The 26,177-nt window shown below is 45.0% G+C and overlaps 1 protein-coding gene across 2 annotated transcripts; it reads right to left on the bottom strand.

Annotated features, from left to right (window-relative positions):
* Window positions 1-1,978: 1,978 nt before the first annotated feature.
* KCNJ8 (potassium inwardly rectifying channel subfamily J member 8) lies at window positions 1,979-16,715 on the bottom strand. 2 transcript variants are annotated; one of them, XM_053251649.1, is made up of 3 exons: window positions 16,342-16,715; window positions 9,610-10,094; window positions 1,979-5,353 (listed from the first exon to the last, which is right to left on the bottom strand). In XM_053251649.1, exons 2-3 carry the CDS (start codon window positions 9,996-9,998, stop codon window positions 4,453-4,455), a joined length of 1,290 nt encoding a protein of 429 aa, XP_053107624.1. In that variant the 5' UTR covers window positions 9,999-10,094; window positions 16,342-16,715; the 3' UTR covers window positions 1,979-4,452. The 2 variants fall into 2 exon arrangements, with proteins under 2 accessions (XP_053107624.1, XP_053107625.1); XM_053251650.1 differs by lacking the exon at window positions 16,342-16,715 and adding an exon at window positions 14,386-14,417.
* Window positions 16,716-26,177: the final 9,462 nt, after the last annotated feature.

The following is a 26,177-nucleotide window of genomic DNA, read 5'->3' as shown; positions in this document are numbered from 1 at the left end:
ACCATCCCTCTGCATCCAGCTAGCTAGCTAGATTAGAGATCCTATCCCTCCACTTTCCTATCTAGAATGGAGTTCTCCAATAAAGACTCCTTATATTGCTTTGAAACTATGAACTGGCTCCAAGTTTCTTTTACTCTCAGCATACACGCATGCCTCGGCAGACTCCGCTGTGTTTTGCTTCTGGGCACTCTGCTGTAATAGAAGGGTATCTCTTACCAGAGAGAATTCCCAACAGATCCCAGCCTGCTGCCTGCCACATTCTGGACTAGTCAAAGTGCCCCAGCACTTTTCAGAGGCACCCTCATGTAGAGTGCACCACAGTAAAGCAATCCAGAGGCTACCAAGGCACAGATAACCATGGCAAGATCTTTGGTTCCTAGGAGGGATGTAGCTGGAGCACCAGCTGGAGTTGTTCAATGGTAGTGCTGGCAATTTGGGCTCCATATTCCGAAATCACTCTACTAGCACACCCAAGCTGTGAACGTGACAGAACTATGAAGCTGCCTTATCCTGGGCCCAGACCATCGGTTCTTCTAGCCCAGTATTCCCTACACAGATTGGCAGCAGTTCTTTAGAACTGCAGACAGGATTCTTTCTCAAACCTATCTAGACAAGCCAGGGAGTGGAGCCCCATTGATAACAGGCAAAACACTGTCAATCTACGTGTCTAACATCAGTACCTCCATCATGGTTGGACTGAGCTTCAGTGTATGGTCTTCTGTGTATTAATCTCAGATTCCCAGCCCTTGTGGCAGTGGGATGCCCCCTGCCCCAGGAGCTGTGAACACCTGTGCCAGGGCAGCGAATCCTGTTTTTTAGCTGTAGGCCACCTAGTTCCTGGGTTCCCTCTCTTTGCTGCATGAGGTCACTGTGACCAATACAAGGCAGACCAATACAGGGGAGGGGAGGGCTATGCATCTAGGAGCAAGCTCCATATTTAGTGGCTGCCACTTCCAGGTACAAAGCAAGAGGCACAGATCTGGGGCACTGCAGTCTCTCTCTCTGTGTGTGCCTGCAAGTGCTATAATCCGCTCGATTGCTTTCACTGCTGGAATCTAGGACGTTTTGTCCTACAATGGTAGCCTTCCACAGAACTCATGAGCAGCAGCCTGCTTACTTTCTCCGGTAAGTCAATGGCCTCCACTGAAGCATATGAGGGGGGATCACTAAATAAGGTGAATTTAGGTACAGCATCAAAACTGTTTATTCCAGAAACATAAACATGCAGTACAGTACTCAATTTTCAAATGTAACCACCTCCTATCTCTGTCTATCTCTATATTTCTCTAAGGCGTACCCATTGCTAATCCCACGTATGGCAGCTCTCGCGAGAGTTCATGAGAAGAAAACTGTGATGGTGTCAGGCGGGTGGTCGGGCAGGAGTGGGGGAGAAAATGGCAGTGGACAGGCAATGAAAACGGTGGCGGCAGCGGGAGAACTCGAGGTGCAGATGCTCTGCGCCCGGCCCAGCTAGTATAGTATATTTATCCAAGTGACTGACAAGCTTTTTGATTTCATCAGAGAAAGTATTTTTAGTAAAGAGCTTAGCAGCCAATTATGCACTGCATCACTGCATTTTGAACAGGCTGATAGTCTGGGTAGCTATTCCTCCTACCTTGCTTCCACACAATCACTTCTACCCAGGGTTTTCCTTCCTACCTTGCTTCCACACAACCAAAAACTGGGAGCACACAGAGCTCCCAAACCCAGGTAGAACACAGTTTTTGATTGTGTGAATGACCTCTGTATCTCTGCTGACGAGCAACTGAGATTTGTATGCATGTGGATGTTTTTGTATTTTGACCCCACTCGTTACCTACAAATCTACACTTGGCCAATTATTGCTAAGGCACCCGACTAGTCCTGGCTCCACCTCCACAGCTGCCCAGAATTGGCTCCACCTCTCGCTACCTGTGACCCCACCCAACACCTGCCCTGCCTAGCATCCCCACCCCACCCCTTAGTCCCAAGACCCACCAGCCGCCACTGAGTAGAAGGTAGCTTCATATGTTGTTATTTAGACAGTGGGAGAGCCGATGAGGGCACTGCCGCAGGGAGGGGGTGGTGAGAGGTACCTTTAAAATTAAATTAGAAGGAAGCATGTGCAGAGGCCAGGTGCACGCCAGAGCAGTGCCGTTGCTGCATGGGATGCTGAGCGGAGCCCTGCTGCATACAATTCTGGTCGCCACATCTAAAAAAAGGACATTGTAGAACTGGAAAAGGTGCAGAGGAGGGCAACCAAGATGATCAGGGGCCTAGAGCACCTTTCTTATGAGGCAAGGCTACAACATCTGGGGCTTTTTAGTTTAGAAAAAAGACGACTGTGGGGAAACATGATAGAGGTCTATAAAATCATGCATGGAGTGGAGAAAGTGGATAGAGAGAAATTCTTCTCCCTCTCGCATAACACTAGAACCAGGGGTCATCCCATGAAATTGATTGCCGGGAAATCTAGGACCAGCAAATGGAGGTACCTTTTTACACAATGCATAATCAGCTTGTGGAATTCTCTGCCACGAGATGTAGTGACACCCAACAACCTGGATGGCTTTAAGAGGGGTTTGGATAACTTCATGAAGGAGAGGTCTATCATCGGCTACTAGTCGGAGGGCTATAGGCCAGCTCCAGCCTCAGAGGCACGATGCCTCTCAATACCAGTTGCAGAGGAGCAACAACAGGAGAGGAGGAAGGCATGCACATGCCTGTGGGCTCTCCAGAGGCATCTGGTGGGCCACTGTGTAAAACAGGATGCTGGACTAGATGGGCCTCTTTGGGCCTGATCCAGCAGGGCTGTTTTTATGCTTGCGGCAGCTTGCAGTTGCCAGTGGTACCACTGGTAAGCACTTTCTGGTTTAATTTTAAAGGTACCTATTGCCATCCCACTCCAGTGCCACCGTCACAGGCTACTACTATGTTTAGAATATAGATACTGTTTTTCTTCAACAACAACAAGCTCAAAGTGGTTCACATGACAAAAGAAAGGAGAAGATGGTTCTTTTTCCAAAAAGGGCTCACAATCTAAGAAGAAATAGATCAGAGACCCCCAACCAAAGGAAGGGGTGTTATGTTATGCTGGCATGAATAGGGACAGTTGCTCTTGCTAAATTGTCTACTTGCTAAATCTGTTTCTTCACTTTGGATCACAGGTGAGGGCTTATGATTGAATGCTCGCTGATGGCAAGCAATTCTTACAATATGAGTGGTTCCACACGTACTGGCAAACGTTAGCTTTGCTGCTGAAGCTGGAGCCACAGATATGTGTGTGAGCCCGACTTCTGGCCGTGCAAGGGTGAAGCCAACATTGGTTGTGCCATGTGAACCTGCCAGCATCAGCCTCTTTCACCAGACTTACAGTCCAGAAGCCAACATCTGTCAGCAAGAGTTGGTTGGGTACAGATGTCAGCTCGGGAACCATAAGTAGGGCAAAAGAAACCAACATTGGTGAGACTTATCACTCCTTGCCACTGGATATTGGGCTTGCTGCTGAACTCAGGTTCAGCTTTTTTCATGTCATCTGAACCCACCCAAAGAAAACCACAATGTCAAGAAGCAAGTCTAATTCTCACTGAGGTGGTAAATCTGTTTCTGAGCTCTACCACTTCAGACAGTAGGTGGGAACTCCCAAAGCAGAATGCTCCCCATAAAAAAGAGATTCCTATACATAGAAATCAGAGAGAAGACTAGGCTACAACCCTTCTCCTTGACATCTAGTTTTCTATGTAGAAGAAATTTTGCGCATGGAGGAGGTGACATGTAAGCCCCACTGGCAGCATGTAGTACAGCCCAGAAAACAGATTTACCAGCTCTGAAAGAGCTAGACCTTAGTTACAGTGGCTGACATCCCGACTAACGTTGCACTTGCATGAGGATGTTGTGGTAGCACAAGACTGTTGCAGTTGTTAGTTGCAACTAGTGTTGTTTAACAAGGTGCACAACCTGTGGCATGCCTCATGTTTTGCAGGGAACTGTTGCACAATAGTACAATAGCACAAGAATGATAGAGTACAGTGCTTAAAAGCATTGTGATTTAGTTCAGCAATGCAACCTTCTTGTGCTAGTGCCACTTTATTGAACAAGTTGAGCAGCATTAGTCAGGATATCAGCCAGTGTGCTGGTTCACACAGACATTCAAATCTAGGTTTAATGTGGTTTACTGACATTAGCATGATTGTGTGAACTCACATCAAGGTGATTTATGGCCAAAGGTGACTCTGAGAGTCCTTCTTTGGTGTGGATTCACACAATCATGCTAATGTTGGTAACCCACATTAAGCCCAGATTTGAATGATTGTGTGAACAAGGCTATTGTGTGTCTATCTGCCTTGTCTTGGTTCTTTCATATAATAAATAGCCTCAGTTCCATTACTTTTACCACCAAGTTTACATGGGTTTTTTTAACGTGAATAAAAAACAACATTTTGATGTCTACAAAAGAGCTACAATTGAGACCTGTCATGTCTCCAGAGTGTTTTGGTTTCCTTCAGGCGTGACAAACTGGACTTTGGGCACTATGAAGGAAGAGTTGTTCCTCCTCATGGAGTTGCTCCTCCTCATGGAGTTGTTCCTCCTCATGGAATTCCGCTTCCGCAAGGAGTTCTGATGGGACAGCTCGCTTTTCTGGAGGGTCTGGATGAGGATGGAGGGCTTCTCATCCAGTTCCCTGGCGCTGCAGCGTGGAGCTGCTATTTTGCTAGTGTTGCCAAACTTTGAGTAGTCGACAGCATAGGCCCCTTCCTCTTCTGTTACAATGGGCACGAAGCGATGGCCCCAGAGGATCTCTTCGGATATGTAGGATGTTCTCGCTTGCGTGGTGATGCCAGTGGTTTCCACTACACCTTCAAGTATTACAATAATTTCTAGGTCTTGGTTGGCCAAGTCATTGGCAGAGATATCATAAAGAGGACTCCTTTTGTCGATGATGTGGCTTATGATTAGTGGAGCTACAAGGAAAACATTGTTGCTTTCAATGGGGTTGTCCACTGGAACGTCTAGCTGGTGGATAGGGATGACTTCTCCTTCAGGGGTTGTGGTCTTCCTTACCACCTGGATTCTCACTGAGGCACTGATGATCATGCTTTTTCTCAGGTCACCCACCCGGAACATGAAGCAAAGCCTGCCATTACGGACAGCAATTACTGCATTGCGGCTGAAGATCAGCGTCTCTGCTCTTCGGTGTGCCTGGGCAGTTTTCATAAAGATGCACCCAAGCATGACTGCATTGATAATCAAGCCCACAATGTTTTGGAGAATCAAGACAGTGATGGCAAAGGGACACTCTTCGGTCATCATTCTGCCTCCAAAACCAATGGTCACCTGGACCTCAATAGAGAAGAGGAAAGCAGAGGGAAAGGACCTGGGGAAGGGGGAAAAAGTTGCACACCATTGTAAGATTCCGAAGCATGATTGGCCAGTCAAGATATCCATTAGTGAAGCATGTGTGTGATAGGATGGAGGGTCAATGTACACAATCAGCATAATCAAGTGGTGAAGCTTTTCCTGAGACTATACCACCTTAGGGTGCAGAAGGTGTGAGGTGCTTGAATGCTCCTCTAAAAACCCCCACAAAAAAACAATCAAACCCACCCTCCCTCCTACCTTCCATGTAGAAATGTAACATGGCAGGAAGCAGACTAGGCAGAACCCCTTTCCCTGTCATCTTGATTGTCTAGGTGCATGGAGATTTTTTGGGCGGGGACTTCAAGCATTCAATCCTCCCCTTGCAGCCTGAAGTAATTTGTTCAGGAACAGCTTTAGCACTTGATCTGTTGACTGCATAAACTGGCCCCGATTCAGATATTAATAATCTAATGTGACCAGCAGCTCTGGGAATCACTACTCTCTACTAAAGTCCAGAACCTGCATCTGCAACTTTACTAATGCCCAAGATGTGTAGATCTTTCCCAAGAACTATCTGTGACCTGAAAAATATTCTGGAGCCCATGGATCTGAGCTGGGTGAGTACTGCAACCCCTACATTCCTGGGTCACATATCCACAGGTGCACCTCTATATTGTGGTGGACATCACCTCCAACTCTGATATTCAGGGCCAGTCCACACTGACAAGGATTCCCCATTCGCTCATCTGTGCTAATGTTGGGCATTTTGCTAGTACATGATTATCCACACAGATGTTTATTGGCCATACAAGTTGCATGTTGCCAAATTGTCTGGGGAGTTCACCTGTGAATTTATGCCCACAGAATTCCTGTGAAATCTGGTGTCTCATCCAGGAACCAAATTCTTTAGAATCTTAGTTTTCTTTAAAAAAGAGAAGAAAGAATCCCCCCCAGACCTCAATGTTGCGCGGGTATTTTTGAACTCATGTAGGTAAATCTATGAATGGCTCCATTGCTTAGAAGGCATGTATGTTCTTGAGCTGGCATACCTGCACACTGACCTCTTCACTGCGTTCTCCAATCAATACTTCCCCTATTGTGCCCTTTGTATAGAAATTCCACGTGTTGTATATGCACGTGCAAATAAATAAAAATGGTTTTTGGAATAAAGCTGGCAAAAAGTGGGAGGGGCATTGCAAAATAGCTGTCTACATCCATTTTATTTATATGTTCTGAGCACAGGAAAGAATTTAGGCTAAATTAGTCATGACTAAACACCACTGAAATACACAAGCCAAATTAATTATATCTGACTTGTCCCCCAATTTCAGTGGGGTTTAGTCGTAACTAACTTAGTCTGGATTTTGCCCACAGAGTTTGGGTCTTCATGGGACATAATTTGATCTACCCTTAAAATGAATCTCTTTGTCGATAAGAAATGTCTTGAAACTGTTTCAGGGATCAGTGGGAGCCACAGCACCAACCAGGCCTGCCAGGGCTTTCCCCCAAATGGTCTGCTCATTCCCTGATGGTCCACAGGCCATTCAGGGAATGAACAATGCTATTCTTGCCTTGTACACCACCCTCTGAGTCTGTGGATTGGGTGGCATATTCAATCTTTTAATAAATGAATGAATGAATGAATTCAACTGCCACTAGAGAAGGTTCCGGAAGCTGGGGAGAGGGAATGGTTCCTGCCTCCAGAGATTTCAGTATGGCCATTATGGCAGATTTGGTGGTACCACAAAAGGAGCAATCAACTTTGGTGGTCCCACAAGAGGAGTTATCTTAGAGAGTGCCTTCTTCTGCATGGTCCTCACTAGGGGTGTGCATTTTGGAATTTTCTTGTTGCGATTTGTATCCGAATCAAAACATCCCCGTTTTGTTTTGTACCCAAATTTTCTGAATCTGAATCAGCCCTGTTTTGTTTTTTAGCCAAATTTTCTGAATCCGAATCCGAATTGATTTGGATTTTTTTAAAGGGTCCCAGGGCAAAAAGAGTGGGTGGTGGTGGTAGTGTCCAATGGGTGGAAGCTACCACCCAAATTTCAAAGGAATTAGGCAAAGGGCTGATTTTTTTGGTGATATGTTTTTTAAGTTTACACATCTTTAAGAATTTTCCCATAGAGAATAATGGGGATTCCAGCAAATGTATCGCTTCAAATCAAGGGGAAAGGGATGACCCAGAGCAGAGTGTGGTGGGTGGTAGTGCCCAATGGGGGCAAGGAAACTTCCAGAATTATTTCAAAGGAATTGGGCAAAGGGCTGATCTTTTGTGATTTGTTGAAGTTTACGTGTCTTTAAGATTTCTCCCATAGGGAATAATGGAGGTTTCAGCAGCCCCATAATTCCACTTGGGGGGACACTGGGGTTGCCCAGAGCGAGGGGTTGTGTAGTGCACATAAGGTGCCAACCACCCCCATACCCACAAGCCTGTGGGGTACTGGGTTTTGTTGTTTCTGAGGTGTTCATTGTAGATTTTCTAGTAGCATATGAGATTTTCAGTGAAAAACAAGAATCCACTCTCATATGCTACCAGAGAATCTACACTCAGAACACCACAGAAACAACAGAACCCAGCACCCCATGGGTTAGTAACCCTTCCCCTGGCCAATGTGGGGTCAGTAAAGAGTGGGAAGAAGCAAAAGAGCCGATGGGGAACAAGGAGGGAATTGTCAGAATGTCAGCCCATGATTTAGGTCACTGATCAGAAGGCTGGAAGGGTGGGAAATTCAAAGAGATGTCAAACACAAAATGGAGACTGACTCAGACATCACCACAAAATGGAGGTCTGAAACAACAAAACGTTTTGTAGCCGAAACAGGGACGTTTTGTTTTGTATACAAAACTTTTGGATCTGGAAGTGGGTGTTTTGTTTTGTCTACAAAACACCCGAAACAGGCTGTTTTGGGTACAAAACATTTTGTATCCGAAACATTTCGCACATCCCTAGTCCTCACTGCACGTTAAGGTCATCTGAGAAGGTCTGTCTCCAGTTACCATCGGTTCATCTGGTGGCGACTCAGAGGTGGGCCTTCTCTGTAGCTGCTCCTGGGCTGTGGAATGCACTCCCGGCAGAAATCCGTAATTTGAGTTCATTACAGTCTTTCAGGAGAGCCCTTAAAAACTATCAGTTTGGCCTGGCCTTCCAGGGCTGTTTTAAATTGTTTTAAATGGTTTCCCTGGTTTCCCAGGGCTTTTAAAAGCTGTTTGAATGTTTAAATTGATTTTATTCTGTTTTTACAGTTTTGATTTTAATTGTTAACTGGTTTTAATTGTTTCTATCCTGTTGTAAACCGCCCTGAGCCTTTTTGGAAGGGCGGTATATAAATCAAATCAAATCAAATCAAATCAATATCAAAAGATGGGAGTTCTTCCCCTTAACAAGACTTTGCAGAGTGTCAGGCCCTATCTGAATGCCCTGGGGATGACAACGAGGAAGGATACTAGGAGAAAAGTGGAAATGCTGGGGAAAGGGTGAGTGCAATAATCCCTGCAGCTGTGCCGCCAGGAGATTACTGAGCTCACACAGAAAGGAGACGGAGCAAACAGGTGTGCTCACCTCTCCACTCTTAGCCCTCCACTCTGAGGACACAAGACGGCAAGAGCAGAGTCCTTACAGACTGTTTTTTCAAAATGGAAGTTGGGGTATGGAGGACAGAGAGGAAGTGATGCCAACACTACAAAAACTGGATGTTGGTGGCACTTGGCATTCTTTGTAGCCTCTAGAAACTCACAGTCTAAATCAGGAGTATCCATCTTCAGGCCTCCTACAAATGTTAGCCTATGACTCCCATCATCCCTGATAATTTACCAGTTATATTTCAACAACAGCTGGAGGGGCAAAAGTTGGACACTCCTGGTCTAGAGAGAGTGAGTGTCTCTCTCTCATCCTGGTAGTTCCAAGGAACTGAAAATGTGAACAAGGCTGATTTAGAAATCCCAACAGGTAGCAAGATTTTTGGGCTCTGTATTTTAGGGTCCGATTGTGTATGTTTTTTTTTAAAAAAAACCTTGTAATTAGATGTGTATTTTTATATTCCAATTTAATATTTTTATTGTGTAACTGTTTTATAGTCTTATGTTGTTTTACATGCTTTGTAAACTGCCTTAAGATTGTTTTAATGGAAGGCAGTATAAAAACACATCAATAAAATTAATTAATTAATTAATTAGGAATGAACACAGTAAATAAATAAATAAATAAATAAATAAGTGCTATAATTGGGTGCAACCAACATTTTTCCAAAGTGAAATTCAGCCACACTTTACCTGACACAGGTAATGCACGGCTTCCACTGATTGACATTTCCATCCACTGGGCACGCTTGGTCCGTGTCTCCAGGATACCTTTGGTCCATGTCTCCGTGAGCAAAAGCTACCAGCCACCACACCAAGGCGAAGAAGAGCCAGCTGCACAGGAAGGACGTGGTGAAGATCACCAGTGTGTGGCGCCACTTCAGGTCCACCAGGGTGGTGAAGATGTCTTGTAAGAAGCGCCCTTGCTCTCGGATGTTCTTGTGAGCCAAGTTGCAGGCCCCATTCTTGGCGATGAAGCGGGCTTTGCGCGGGCAGTCCCGTATGCGTGGCTTGCCCAGGTTCTCGGCAGCAATCCGTGCGAGAACATATTCTTCGGGGATAATGCTCTTCCTGGCCAACATCTTCCTCTCACCATAGTCCACAGTTCAACAGTAAAGGGGGAGTGGGGGAGAGCACAAAAGAAGAGCTCTCTCTTGTCTGTTTATGCTTTTCGAATCCTGAGGAAGGAAAGAAAAGGTTGAGTTTCCTCTTTTCTCATTCCCTTCCTGCCAAGAGTTATATGCCTAATTGGGGGGGGGGGCTAGAAAATATGATAAGTGTGTGACTGAAGCCTGCATGTGTATTTCTTTAAAATGTAAATAACAGCTGTGTGGGGTCCTGATCCAGATGGGGGCCGTGGTGGGGGCAAAGTCTTAAAGCTCCTCTTCTCCTGCCACATTCCTGATCGGATCAGAGCCCTCTGCTGCGGCTCTTCCCATTTAAAAACAACAAATATGCAGGCCTCTCAATTTGTGTAATTGTGTAATTTGGCCCAAGAGGAATCTTCGTAGAAGGATTGCCAGACGGGAGAATTGCCGCATGTGTGGGAATCAAGAACCTCTGTATTAGACCTTTTGCACTCTGGAGCTCAAATACATGAGAATTCAGGGTTGCTCATTATAGTACTAAATTCAAATGCATTTATTTTCATGAATGTGGTATACTCCTTGGGTTTTACCGTCAGTATTTCATTCTATTCTATTGCCCAGGTTTTTCTATACTGTTATATAGTCTATTGCCCAGGTTTTTCGATTCTATAATCTATTATATTCTATTGTCCAGGGTTTTAAAAAACAACTATTAATGTTTTTTTTAATTTTAACAATATGATAATGGTCCATAAGCAGCAAGAAATATTCCTCTACATCATCCTTCCTGCATACATGTCCCTCCTAACTGAGCAAGATGCACCCTTTAAAGTGGTGGTTCCCTTACATTTAGCAGGGGGAGAGCAACTGGCCCTATCTAACCCCAGCACAGCATCCTTCCAGTACTTCCTGGTGGTGTCTACTTTGTGTTTCTTTTTAAATTGTGAGCCCTCTGGGGACAGGGAGCCATTTTATTTATTTATTTTTCTTTGTAAACTACTTTGAGCACTTTTGTTGAAAAGCCTAGTGTGCAAATATTTGGAGAAGTAAATTTTCACTCTCTGATTCTCTTACTTCAAGAGTCTCTGATTGTCTTACTTCGTCCCCTGCTAACTGAGCAAAGAGGCACCTAATAATAATAATAATAATAATAATAATAATAATAATAATTCAATTTCTATAAACTTTTAATTAAAAGTTTTTAGAAGAAACTTTTTAGAAGAAAACTTTCTTTTAAACTTTGTTTATCAGGGGGAGAGCAACCAGCCCTATCCACCCTCAGCACAACATCCTCCAGTGGCTGCTAGTGGTGTCTATCTTATGTGTGTGTGTGTGTGTGTGTGTGTGTGTATATATATATATATATATATATATATATATATATATATATATATATTTACAATTGTGAGCCCTTTGGGGACAAGGAGCAATTTTATTTATGTATGTATTTATTTATTTATATGGAAACCGCTTTGAGAACTTTTGGTTGAAAAGCGGTATATAAATATTTGTCATATTCGTATTTAAGAAAGGTAACTTCCACCTTAACAATGATAGCAAGTAGTTTGAGATGACATTAAAACTGGGGTGTGTTAACACCCCCTTCTCTCCAATATATTTACATGCTAGCAATGGATGGTTCAGGTAATTGCTATACGACCTTGAAAACTCAGCATCCATGTCAGCTCAGGCATGGACTTAGGGCCTTGCAAAATATATGGGACATGTAGAGGATCTACACAGGTAAGTAAGAACATCTGAAGAATCCTACTGAGTCAAAGATATGTTGGCCGATACCCAGATGGACCTAATGGGTTGCTTGTGCAGTGACTCCGCACATGTACAATGGGAGAGAGTGAGTTTTGGTGATCTCCCTGTGGTGTTTTTGGTTAATCCATTCCTTGATCCAGGCCAGCTTTTGAATGGTGCTTTATAGTTACTTGCATTCCAGTCCTGGAGTAGAGGCGGGGCTAACAAACAGCCAGCAGCAAGAGCACTGAAGGCAGACTGCACTTGCCTTTCTGTAAATAATGTTTATTTCAGTAAACCACTAATATCCCTGATTCTACTCCACTGCCTTGTAGTTGCATACCACAACTCCTGCTCATACCACAACCCCTGCTAATTGAGCAAAGAGGCAACGTTTTAAGTGGTGATTCTCTTTATTTAGCAGGGGGAGAGCAAATGGCCCTATCCATCCCCAGCACAGCATCTCTCCAGTGGCTGTTGCTTCTCTCTCTCTTATGTTTCTTTTTTAGGTAGTGAGCCCTTTGGGGACAGGGAGCCATTTTATTTATTTACTGATGTCTATGTAAACCGGTTTGCGAACCTTTTGTTGAAAAGCGGTATATAAATATTTGTCGTATTCGTAACTCTTTCCTCTGGATTCTATACTCTCTTTCGCTCTGAAACTGACGGTGACTCTGCACAGCCTTCAGGGACATACTCACATGAGTCACTGTTGGCTTCAGAGGGAAGGGGAGGTCAACAGAAATTGCACTTCCTCTGTAGTGCATGCACAACATTAACAGCACAAGCACTTCATTAGTCTGGATGTTGGCCATCGTGTCCAGCATTCTGTTTCCCATAGAGACCAACCAGATGCATGTGGGCATGAACCCAGCTGCTGCTCCTCAGTGACTGGCATTCAATATCATATGATATTGATATCATATGATATCAATACATCAGCAGCATGGTGTAGTGGTTAGAGTGCTGGACTAGGACCGGGGAGACCCGAGTTCAAATCCCCATCCAGCCATGATACTTGCTAGGTGACTCTGGGCCAGTCACTTCTCTCTCAGCCTAATCTACTTCACAGGGTTGTTGTGAGGAGAAACTTAAGTTTGTAGTATCCCGCTCTGGGCTCCTTGGAGGAACAGTGGGATATAAAATGTATAATAATGTTGGCCTACAACTCCCATAATCCCTGGCTATTGGCCACTGTGTCTGGGGATTATGAGAGTTGTAGTCAAAGTTGAGCAGGCCTGTCATATGGCCTCTCTACATGGAGTTCCCATGAAGCCATCATGATTAATAGCAGTTGATTGACCTAGACCATAATTTTGTCTAATTTCTTTTTAAAACCATCTAAATCAGTGGGCATCTCCATACTTACAGCAAATGAATCCCACAAATTAATTATGCATTGTAAAGTGCTCCCCAGTAGCCTCTGTGTGGTTGCCATCACATTTCCATCAGCCTTAAGAAAGCCTAGCTCTCACTATGGTGAGAAACCTGTAGCTGGGCTGTACCGCTTTAGACCTGTGGGGGCTGCCTGATAAAATTGACATAGGGACATAGGAAGCTGCCATATACTGAGTCAGGCCATAGGTCCATCTAGCTCAGTATTGTCTACCCAGACTGGCAGTGGCTTCGCCAAGGTTGCAGGCAGGAGGAGTCTCTCTCAGCCTTATCTACAGATGCTGCCAAGGAGGGAACTTGGAACCTTCTACATGCAAGCAGTCAGGTGTGCTCCCATGAGCAGCCCCATCCCCTAAGGGGTATCTCTTACAGTGCTCACACATGGCGTCTCCCATTCAAATACAAACCAGGGTAGATCTTGCTTAGCAAAGGGGACAGCTCCTGCCTGTTACCACAAGACCAGCTCTCCTCCTCCATACAAAAGGTTATCTCACATTTAAAAAGTAGCCCATCACGGCAAAACATTCTAGCCTAGCCTTGGAATGCATTCAAACCACTCTAGAGCTGAAGATATTCCAAAGGTCATCTGCCCATATCATTCATTACAGTAGAATCTTCCATATAGAAAGATTTAAAATGGACCAGTTCACTTTAGAAATAAATTCAGAGGATCCTTCTTGAGCAAAACATGGCCATTTCTGTGGCTGCCGGATTGAGGGGAGTTGTAATCCCAACAGCTGTGGCCCCAGGTTTGAGAATTCTTGCTGTAAGGTATTTCAAGGGGAGCTAAAATGTGTCTCAACAGGGCTAGTGACATTCTCAGAAGGGTTGACACATTTCTTCATGGGACCCAGAAAACACATTTGTATGGGTTGGTATTCCAGTGGTCCTGGTCATAGCCTCTGTCTCTCACTATCAGCACTGGGTGTTCTAGTGGGAGTTTGGGACCAGTGATGAAACTCTTCTCCAAGCCATGAGAAAAGCTGACCAAACTAGGGATAGAATTGTGGCCGAATTTTCTCTAATATGAAATTCCCAGGCAAATGTGGAGGGAACAATTATGAAATTTCAAAGGAAATGAAACGAATATGATGACAAATATTTATATGCCGCTTTTCAACAAAAGTTCCCAAAGCAGAAACATTTGACAGATATCAGCAAACAACCACTAGACCTATGCTGTGCTGGGGATGGATAGGGCACAGGAAATGAAAAGCATTTAGACAAGACTACAGACATTTCTCTGGAGAACCTCTGCACATCCTCAGTTCACACCATCCAGATAAAAGCATCTCAGTACCAGAAGGCAGGATTGAGCATTTTGTGCCATGCAAGAATAAGGACGTGATCCATCAGGATGTTCTTCTGCAGAAGTCCTGTTGAAATGAATGGGAGTTTCTCAAAAGCACGGAAGTTTGGTAAAACCCCTAGACGTCTGCAGCAAGACTGCTAAACCCCAGAAGGGAGTAGAAAGCTAAATCATCCCAGTTTCTCCAACCAAACACTTTTGAACATCTTCCAAAGATTGTTTGGGTTCAATTAATCCTTTCTCATCTGATTTCCTTTTAAAAATAGAAGATTTCAAGAAACATATTTTAATCCAAAGGCGATGTGACAATATATGCAGTTGCTGAAATGTTTCTCAACTTTATATTTGTATATATATATTTCTGTACATAAACTATCCTTAATTCTCCCAGCATGGTTTAAGAAATGCTGTTGGATAAGGCCAGATCCGAGTGTTAGTACCCATGTTAGTGTCCCAAACAAGAAACATGGAGAAAGTGAGATGGAATATATCATTATTTGGAAAACTACTGTTTAAAATGCAGGATGTAAGCTTTTGCATCTCACAGGGCTCTTCTTCAGGTTGAAAATAGAAGCTGCTAATTCAAACATTCAGTAGTTAGAAAATGCTATCAGTGACAGACACTATCCCCACAAAGTAACATCTATTTTTTGTCAGAACAATGTCCAGTCTGATTAAACATCTCTGTGCGTGACTCAAAAAGCATGCTTTCAACATTTTAAACATTACATTTCCAAACAGTCTCATTTGCTCTAGGTCTCATGCTAATAAGGTGACAAATCATACAAATGCTCATCCTGACTGTTGAAGCATTAAATATTAATAAGAGTCAGAGTGGTGTAGCGGTTAGAGTGTTGGAGTACTGGACTAGGACTGGGAAGACCCGAGTTCAAATCGCCACTCAGCTATGATACTTGCTGGATGATTCTGGGCCAGTCACTTCTCTCTCAGCCTAACCTACTTCACAGGGTTGTTGTGAGGAGAAACCCAGGTATGTAGTACACTGCTCTGGGCTCCTTGGAGGAAGAGCGGGATATAAAAATGTAAAAATAAAATAAGATAATAAAATAATGAAGCATTAATTTCATTCTCAACTCAAACATCTGATGTAGAGAGGGCTATGGGGCTTGGAAAAAAGTGCTCTCTAGAAAAAGAAAGGAAGTCCACAGGCAGTTCTAGGGCTTAGTACAGGGTTTCATTTGAACAGTGGCACACAAGGGCTCAGTTCTGGAACCTCTTCAATACTACTACTACTACTACTACTACTACTATGGATATTTATATACCACCCTTCAACTAAAGTTCTTAAAGCGGTTTACATAGGAAAATAAATAATACATCAATAAGATACATAAATAAGATGATCCCCTGTCTCCAAAGGGCTAAAAAGAAACATAAGGTTGACACCAGCTACAGACACTGGAAGGATGCTGTGCTGGGGTTGGATAAGGCCAGTTGCTCTCCCCCTGCTCAATAAAGAGAATCAGCACTTTAAAAAGATGCCTCTTTGCTCTGTTAGCAGGGGTTTATTATTAGCTTGTGTTACTAAGAGTGCTCCGGAGCACGTGCAAAGTCCCTTTCTCTAGCCCTCAACTAAATATAGCCAACCCCACCTGAGACTAGCAGCAAATGCTTCCAGAGCTGAGGGTGTGACTTGCCAAGAGATCTGAGCCCTGGCTTCTCTCATTTCACAAACAAAGCACAGGCAACATTCCTTACAAGTTATTTTAGGGAGTGAGAACTTCTTGGTGGTGGGGAGGATCCCGAAAAGTTAAGGGCGAGCTACGACAGCTGCAAACACCTGGACTGGTTTGGTCAGGCTGCGGGAGGGCAGCCTTGGCCAAGAAAGTGCCGACAGACCCAAGAAGGAGAATGGAAACTTACAGCCTTTCCACGAGCACAGAAGCATGCTGCAGCCAGCATCAGCCCGGCCAAGTCCGTTGCGCTTCCATGACAGCTGAATTCCCGAGATGCAAAAAAGGCAACGGTGCAGCGGGACGGCTTAAGGCGCAGGTAGCTGATCTCTTGCTCCCCTCTGGGATCCCTGGACCACTCGGCCTCCGAGCTAGACGGGATGGTCAGAAACTGCTGGCAGAGCCATTATTCTGTATGCATTGGCCCAGGAGCCCGTGTTCGGCAAGGGGGAGGAGGGACCGAGGGTAGCAGAGGATAAAACAGCTCAGGGGAAGGCTGATTACGCTGTGTAGGGGAGTCGGGAGGAAAGAACCATCTCAAGAGCCACAGCTGCAGCAGCCAGAGATCCCTCCTCTTTCCTAGGCACAGAAATCTTTGCAAGGTTTTCCACATTTTCCTGAGTTTGGGGATGGGAGAGAGAAAGGAGGGGGAGGGACGCTGGCTAGAATCCAAGTCTCCTTTGACACAAAGGGAGGGAGCGAGCGAGATGCTCTTTCCCCTCCTTTTACTGTGAATGGAATCCCCTGATGCTTCACAGCAAAAGGGGACCTCCATTGTCAGGGTCCTGCAGGCAAGCTGGACCTACGATCGGCTGGTTTCCCTACGGAACAGAAGGCTGAGAGCCATGACCTTCGACCCTGCTTGGAGCACACCTCACCCTCGGAAGGGCTTGCCCCAAATTTGTTATTGCCTTCCCGTGTCTGCGCTGGGTGATGTGACGTGGGGCCTCTCAGAATTCCTTGCAGAGTCTCAGAAGATACTGGAATGCTACCCTTGCATCCTGGGTGGCTGAAAGTCATGTCCAAGTCTATTCCAGGACACCGATTCCCAGTCTTAAAAAAAAGAAAGAAAGCGTACCCCTTCTGTTGCAAATCTTAAGCTTAGGCACACAATCATAGAGATTGTGTGTGCGTGTACATGTGTGCACAAATTAAAAAGCTACAGTTAACAGACAGGCTACCACAGTCACTGGCTTACATCCAGATGAGGTTACTCATTAATAAACATGTTTTACTGAAGTTAATGGGGCAGATCTACTTGTCATATTCATTTCAATGGGAATGATTGATCAAGTGCTGTCAAGTTCGTGTCGACTCTTAGCGGCCACATAGATAGATAGATAGATAGATAGATAGATAGATAGATTCTCTCCCGGTCAATGGGAATACTCTGTGCTAATTTTCTGAAGCCTGTCGGTCAGGCTGAGGGGAGGGGGAGCTTCAGCACGTAGTCCGTCAATCAAGAGCAGAGGAGGTAAATCTTCACTTCAAGCCCTCGATCTGCAGATGGGCAACAAATAGCCAGGCTGCAGCATGGAGAGGCAGGAGAACTCGGAGTACTCCCTGGGAGCTCTTCAAGAACCCCTAGGAGTACTAGTACCCCCTGCTGGGAACCCCTTACCCAGGACATTGCAAAAGATTCTGGGATATGCCTCAAAGATTGCAAGATTGCCCGCAAATTATTCATACCAGTCAAAACCTTAATGTCAATGCAGTGGATCAGAGGTCATGTGAATGACATCATGGTCTGCTCAAATTCTGAGGCCAGAAGCAGATGTTACGATACACAAGCAGCTGCCACCCAAAATGGGAGCCACGTGTTTCACCCTCTTCCCATCTATGACATCCAGCTCAACATATCCATGCCCAGACAATACAACACGGTGCATTTTCTTGCTGATTCACGCCACAGGTTGCTGCTGACAGGGAGGCAGAGGACAGGGAAATGTGCCACATCATGGCCTTATTATGTTACAGAAAGTATAATCTGTGTACAACGTATGGGCATAACAATCGGTATGCACATTCGGGAAGTATGGAACTGGATCTATTGAACCTGGTTCGATTCGAACCGGCCCAGTTTTACTGGTTCAAACTCAACCCCACCCCCCCACAAAAGGGGTGCCAGTCCAAGTTCAAACCGAACTGACGCCAGTTAGAATGGAACTGGTTCAGCTGTTCAAGGGGTATGCTTGTAAAGGGGAGTCCGGTGAGGATTCCCCTTTACAAGCACAGGGGAACTCTGCCTTTAAAATACTTCTGAAGGTGGCTGGAGAGGCAGTGAGAGGCCACCTTACCACTAGTGGTAGCGGAGGCAGCAGCGGCGGCTCCTCTAAACTCCGGATTGGGTCCAGCACTCCCAGCAGCATGGCCTGGATCTAGACTCTGCATATGCACATGTGCAGAGGCTGGAACTGGGCTGTGCTACTGGGAGTGCCGGACCTGGTCCAGAGTTTAGAGGAGCTGCCGCCACCACTAGTGATAAGATGCCCTCTCACCACCCCCCTAGCTGCCTTTAGAAGTGTTTTAAAGGCAGGATCCCCCTTTGCTTGTAAAGGGGAATTCTCATCCGATACCCCTTTACAAGTATACCCCTCAAACCAAATGGAACCAGTTCCAAACTGATTCAACCTGGTTCAACCATCGAATTGAACTGGGGCCAGTTTGACTCAAACCGGCTCATGGACCTGCAGTTCGGTTCGAATTTGGTTCAAATCCAAACCGAACCGCTGGAATCGGTTCTGTACACACCCCTAATGCACATTCAGTTAATCATACATTATATTCAACACACTTACAGTTGTGTGCTATGTATCTGAACCCTACATTTGTGGGGACTTGTACCCAGGTTTACTTTTAAAGTGAACACGTGTACAGTCATTCACACAAAAGCATGTAAATGTGTATAGACATCTGTACGCATGCACAATGTAATGCCTGAATAGGACTTATGTTGTCTGCACACGAGTAAGTTGTACTCAACATTACAAAGGAGGTGTGGAGAGGAGGGTCCAAGTAGACTACAAGAGAAACAAGTGGGGCCAGTGGTTGGGGGGGGTATGGCTGGTATTGGGGGTCAGAATAGCTAAGCAGCTGCTGAGAGCCAAGATCCATCAGGAAGGTTCATCCTAATTCCTGATGACATCACTGCTCCCATAGTCTTTGTGTGATGGCATCAGAGCAACACCCTTGGGGTTTACCCAGATAGGAGGGAGCCCATGGAGAGTAATTTGTTGGGGCATCCTTGAAATCTGGAGCTGACTCTGCCATAGGGGTCCAATTCAGGCTGAAAGCCCATACCATGAAGAAAAGGTTGAAATCATAGTGTAGATCATGCTTGAGGATATTTATGCAAGCATCTCCCTGTATCCCGAGGGTCATGGATTTATTGGTTCCAGGTCATATGTGAGCCAATGTATTAGGTCTGTGTTCTCCACTGTGCATAGAAGAAGGAACATTAGATTCAAGGACAGGGGATATGTCTAAAGGGCTTTCGTCACTCAAACATAACTCCTATACATACAACCCATTTTGTCATATCTGGCTATAAAAGCAAATTAGACAACCAAAAACTCCTTACTTGTTGAATTAAGCAGCTTCAATAAAGGGAACTAAAAACAAGCAGAAAAGCTAAAGGATTCTAATCAATCCTTCCATTTTCCAAAACAGACAGGATATTGGGACAGGATGTGGCGGACGGGGGCATGGCAAAGTCTCAAGTTTATATTGTGCTCAGAAAAACAAGCTGCTTTGAATTTGATTTTAAGATTTGGCTCAGAGAACAGTTTACAGCAGCACCTATAGGTATACTGCAAGGCCCAGTTCAGGCCTCAATGGACAAATGTTATTTTCTTCTTTGTTCTTTTCTTCCTGAAGAATCTGCTAAGATGGTTGTTCCCTCTCTATCTAGGCTTTTTGTTGGTTTTGCTTTATCCCATAAAAATCATTACTCTGCATTCTGCGTTTTGTCTCCTATTTCTTGCCCATAAATATTACCATGTTTATCCTCCTATTTTTGCTTTTCATTGGCTCCCTTTCCCTTACCATGATCAATTTCAAATTTCACTACTTACTTTTAAATGCTTATATTCTGATGCTCTTTTAAATTTGTTCTTCTTTTTTCTCTTTATTGACCTCCAAGACGTCTACATTCTTCGAAACCAATCTCTTGGCTAGATCAAGGATTCTGCTTGCTGTCTCCTGCCTGCCTCCATTGTCTTTGGCAGTACCTTATCTTTGGAATTTACTACCTCCAGATGTTTGTTTGATTCTTCCACACTTTAACAGCACTTCAAGATACAGTTTTTCTCCCAGGCCTTCCCCAATAATGTCGGAATTTTACTTTTACTCCTCTCTTCCTCCACATTCTTTCCTTCCTTCATTTGTGATTTTCTATTTAGACTGCAAATTTGGGGGCAAGGATTTGTCACTGATAATTCTATTAATGTCCAGTGCTGCCGCCGCCTCCTCCTCCTCCTCGTCCTCCTCCTCTTCTTCTTCTTCTTCGAGTCCGCTCTGTAAAGGATTTCACTGGTGGATAAGACAACATCTACATAGTCCAGGAAGCTCACAAGCAGGGTATGGTGATGACTGACATCCTCTGTTATTAATTTCCAGAATCTGAAATTCAAAAATTCACTCATAGCCAGCAGCAGACAGGGGAACAAACACCTCTTCTCCACAGACACATGGTTCATCCCCACTCTCCATTGCTGGACCCTTGTGGTTACTTGAAAGAAAGTTCATTATTTTCATCAGTCAGTGGTTCACATCCTGACTAATGCTGCTGCTGAGAAGTTCCTGACTAATGCAGCACAGCAGCACCAGTAAATTTTGAGAACCTCCCCTTCAAATGGAAACCCTCTGTCCCACCCAAAAATATGTCCCCGAGGGCTGCACAATCCTCAGGGACATATTTTTGGGTGGCACAGAGGGCTTCTGGGAGAAGGTGAGTTTGTTGGAATTTGCCCCCTCTGCCCATGTGCGAGTGTTGGTGCTTCATTAGTTGAAAGCAGCAGCAGTACTAGTGTTCCTCCAAATACCAGCTGCAGGGGAGCAAAAGCAGGAGAGGGGGCATGCCTTCATCTCCTGGTTGGGTGGCTTCCCGGAGGCATCTGGTGGGCCACTGTGGGAAACAGGATGCTGGATTAGGTAGGCCTTGGGTCTGATCCATCAAGGCTCTTCTTATGTTCTTATCTCACATAGCACCAGTACTTCATTAGTCAGGGTGTCAGCAGAGAGCGAGCAAGCGAGCGAGAGCAATTCCCAATCAGCTCACGGCCAACTATCAGTGAGAGACTGGAGTGGGGGCAAACTGAAGCAGGATTATAGTTTATAAGCCCCCTTCCAAGCCACTTACCTTCAGTTCTCCCCTGTAGCCTCCTCCCTGCTCCTTTTGTGGGAGAGGATCCGTAGCACTCCCTCCCCACCAGATGCTTTTGACTCTTACCTGCTTTCCCAGGGGAAGAGCCTTTCTAGGCACACAAGTGACTTCCACCACAGTCTACCCTGCCCTGTTGCAGCAGCTACCCATCTAGCCTGTGCATAAGTGTCTGAGAAAGATAGGAGAATTCATGGTAGGGAAGAGGGGTGTAGTGACCAGCCTCCTCACCCTCTAGAGGGTTAACAGGAAGTGAACCCTTGTCTTGACTGACAGGCTGGTGGTTGAGGGCTCAATAAATCAGTCCACCAGGTGGGTGGGACTTGAGAGCCGCAGTGGGGAATTCTGGGAACAAGAAAGGAAGTCTTGAGAGTGTGGACTAGCCTGAAGTCTGTGCTGGGAGCATGGAGGAGGACATGCAGCAATGGAATTTGCTGCTGCTGCTGCAGGATGACTGTAGATCCTTGTAAGATAGGCTTGCAGGAGGCTTGATTCTCATCAGGAGTTCGGTGAGTTCAAGCACAGGAAGCCAGGGCTTTGGCTTCGGGAATTTAGTGTAAGGAAAAGCTTGTTTAGTCAGACTTCACGTCAGGAATTTATATTTCTTTGTGTGTGTTGCTTTGCATTTTCCTAAATATCTGTTCTTTGCAATGAAGTAACTAAGATTTCCAAGTGTGCCACCTTAGATCCAGCAAGATGTATTGAAGCATTCTTGTAACCAAGTTAAACATGTTTAAGTGTATCTATAAAGCTAAAAGCCTCAGGCGGAACTAGTCTGTTGTAATTATAATAAAAAGTATTTTCCCCACCCCCTGCTCTTTACTTTTTACAAGCCTCCAAGGGTTGGTTATTAACCCAGCAGGAGAAGGTGGAGCTAGAAGGGGGATTTCTCTGGTGCAAAACATGTCTCAATGAGAGCTTGGCCAAATTTACAATTAACTCCATGTGCAGGCAGACACCTGGGAGAACAATTGGATTTATACACTTGCTTGTTAGCAAGGAGGAAAAGGCGAATGGGGATCTTTGATCACTCCATTGCCCATTCAGAGTAGCCTGTAAAAGAGATCTGGTGGGAGCAGTAACCTACCAGAACCTCTGGGTTTGCCAGAATCTTTTTCTTAGCTTTCTGGGTTTTGAAAGGTAAGGATTTTTAATCATTTGTAGGTAGGTTCTTTGAGCACGCTGCAGAAATGACTCATTGATGATAGAAGTCGTTCCTGAGCTAGTTGACTGAGAAGGCTGCTAAGCTGGTTAAAACAGGTTCAGCTAGTTTATTCATTGACTGACCTGAGCCAGGAAAGGAAATTTCTACACGCTACGAGGTGGTACTTGGGAACAGAGGTGAGGGCATCTTTTTATAGGCTTGTTGGTTTTAGACTGGCTTATTTGAACATTATTATGGAAAAGAAAAAGTATTTACGCTTTTGAATTTTGGCGCTGGAGAAGACTTTTGAGGATACCATGGACAGCCAGGAAACCAAACAAATGGATCATAGAACAAATCAATCCAGAATCTTCACTCGAGGCACAAATGATCAGAATAAAACTATCATACTTTGGATATATTATGCGAACACTCAGCTCACTTGAGAAATCTATAATGCTGGGAAAAGTTGAAGGAAAGAGAAGAGGATGACCAGCAGCAAGGTGGATGGACTTGATGACGACAGCAATGAATGCACCACTGAGAGACCTTAAAGGCCAAGTTGGACAGATCATCCTGGAGAGAATCTATCTATGTGGTCACTAAGAGTCAACTCCTACTTGACAGCACTTAATCAAATTGAATGGCCTATTATATATTGAAATGTTGAATTTCTGCCTGCATGCAAGCATGGGCAGGGGAAATCCCACTTCTGGAGTGAAAGTGAAACAAGTCTTGCACAGGACAGCTCTAGGAAAAAAAATTGCCGGGGCGGGGGAACAGAAGGGGCAAAGTGCATTACTTGGCTGGCAAGCTTTGTCCTGCATGTTAAATTTCTGAAACAGAAAGGGAGGGGCGGGGGGGGCAGTGTTCCCTCTAAGGCATGCTCATGTGCACACACTCACACATTTTTTGATGTCCGCTCGGTTAATTTTAGATCCTGCTCAGGTGGGATCAGGAAGGCCTCACTCTGAATGCTTGTTTGCACACACTGCCTTGATACTGCTGCCCAGGACAGAACTCATTCCTCACACAGATGAAAAAAAAAAATAGAGATAACACTGGTGGGGGGATTATTTGTCTGAAGGGGCACTTGCCCCCATCCCCCTTGACACCCCCTGGAACTACCTTTGGTCTTGCCTGACTATTCACTAATTAGAAACATACACACATGCAAACTTAGGCACGCTGAATTGAAACTTAACTGCAGCAAAATCAATCGGACTTGCTTTAAAGAAAATATCTTTAGGCTGGGAGCATTAATGGGAAATCTACTGCTTTTTCTTCTTCAGAAATGTAACATGTGGGGCAAAGTTCATACCCCAGGAATAAGCTTTGCCTTTTCTGTGCTCAACACTTCCACATCCCCAGTATTTTTTCCTGTGACCCTTTCTGGATTCACTGTTCCTGAACATGGAGGCTCCATTCAGTTGCTGTTGCTAAAACAGCATTAATGCTAACCTGGTTTTCAGGGTTTTAATTGTTCTGATAGTTTGTTTTTTAAGATGTTTTTAAATTGGTGTTCATATGTATATTTCTGTTTTAATTGTTATTGGTTTTAATGGTTTCTGTTTTTAATTGTAAACCGCCCTGAGCCATTTCGGAAGGAGGTATAAAAATCAAATAAATAAATAAATAAATAAATAAATAAATAAATAAATAAAAGCTTCTAATGGATTCAGTCACAACTAAGTCTTATTTTGTGCCTTGCCATTAGTTGGGACTCACTCTTGCTGAATTGTGCCCAGCCTTCTTGTTTTATTCTGTGACAGTTGCTGGTGCAAAAAGGAAATAATAACAGGGATTGCTTTCATCTGAAGTGCATCACATTGCCTCCAGTTTGAAAGACTGCAGAACATTTACAGGAACCATTGGACTAATAAAAAAGTCCTTTACCTCATCAGCCTTTCTAGGAGCACCCCCTGAGAAATACGCAGTGGAAAAGGCAGAAATCATGCGCTCCAAACATCATTTCAAAACAAAACAAAGCTAATCAGTACGTAGCACTAAGCACGTGTTTGTGATGATTTCCCACACTGGTCTGAGTTGATGAAGTGCATAGTCCTGCCACTTGGCTTCTTCTGTTTAATGGAAACTTGCATTCTTGGAAATCTGATTTCGCTTCTCTCCTCCCTCCCTTCCCACACCAACGACCAGGGTTTTCTAAAAAGAAGGGCACACATTGCAGCTGCCGTATAGAACTATGTTTGGGAGAGCATAAAAATTGGCATAAAATAGATGAGATTCTCTGCTGACGTACTCATCTCATGTAAGAGCTACTAGTCACGACTGCTGTGTTGAACCTTCATGTACAGAGGCAGTGTACCTCTGAACACCAGATATTGGGGGACAAACAACAGAAGGAAGCTGTTTCAGGGGTGTAACTATAATAGGGCAAGGGGAGACAGTTGTCTGGGGGCCCACTGCCTTGGGGGGTCCCCAGAGGCAAGTCACATGACTGACTCCCCCAGCCACGCACCCGCCTAAAATCTTGTCTCTGGGCCCACTCCAACCTTGCTACGCCCCTGAGCTGTTTGCTTGTCTGTGAGTCCCCAAGGACATCTGGCTGATAGGTGGACTAGCTGATCCAAATCATTCTTGTGTTTTTAAAGAGTGTTAGTGCTAGCACACAGGGACAGAGTCTCTATATTATGAAAATGCTAGGGCTGGATCCTGTTGCTGTGATTTCCTGGAGCTTTCCCAGATGAGCAGCTTTACTGTGGCAGGAAGTACCTAAAATTCAGCCATTCTGAGCACTGCACCAAAGTGTTACTTTTTTACGACACGTTTAATGCACGAATCGGCAGGCGCACAGCTGAATAATGCCATTGGCTGTATGAATGGCGTCTTCTGTAAGTAGGTTCCCTGGCCTAAGTGTTCCCTGGCCAAACTCCCTCCCAGCCTAAGCCCCCTCTCCCCACACACGAGCAGGGCGGGAGCCCTGGGTGGCTGGATCAGTTGCCCACATGACTGCCGGCTCCATGACGGAGCCGGCGGGGGCTGGGGAGTTCGGGGGCCGCTAAGCCTCCGGAAGCTCCAGTATGCCCTGTGTGGGCATACTGGGGAGACCCCCGGAACCGGGAGGCTGCTTTTCAGCCTCCTTCCGGGGGTCTACCCGTGAGTAACCGTGCCGTGGAGCCGAGCTGTGGCTACTCACAATAATTTAAACAAACAAACAAACGGGTTTGCAGAGTGCTTGCTCCGCAAACCCGGTTTAAGGGGTGGGCTACTTGAGTGGGTTACCCACTCAAGAACCACCAGGCTTACAGCCGAGCCCAGTGGTTCTCACGACTGTAGAAAATCGGGCTAGCAAAGGCTAGCCCGATTTTCTACAATCGTGTGAATAGCCTCAATGACTACTATAGCAGGGGAGGGAAGGCTGCGGCATAGAGAGACTAGGTTGCCCAAGGCCAGCCAATGCATTCATGGAAGAGGCAAGATTTGAACCATGGACTCTTTGTAACTTAAGGCCTATTCAGACATTTTGTTGAACAGGTGTACG

Source organism: Hemicordylus capensis, chromosome 5, assembly GCF_027244095.1.
Source record: "Hemicordylus capensis ecotype Gifberg chromosome 5, rHemCap1.1.pri, whole genome shotgun sequence".
Classification (NCBI taxonomy): domain Eukaryota; kingdom Metazoa; phylum Chordata; class Lepidosauria; order Squamata; family Cordylidae; genus Hemicordylus; species Hemicordylus capensis.
This window is presented reverse-complemented; position numbering and strand designations above follow the sequence as displayed.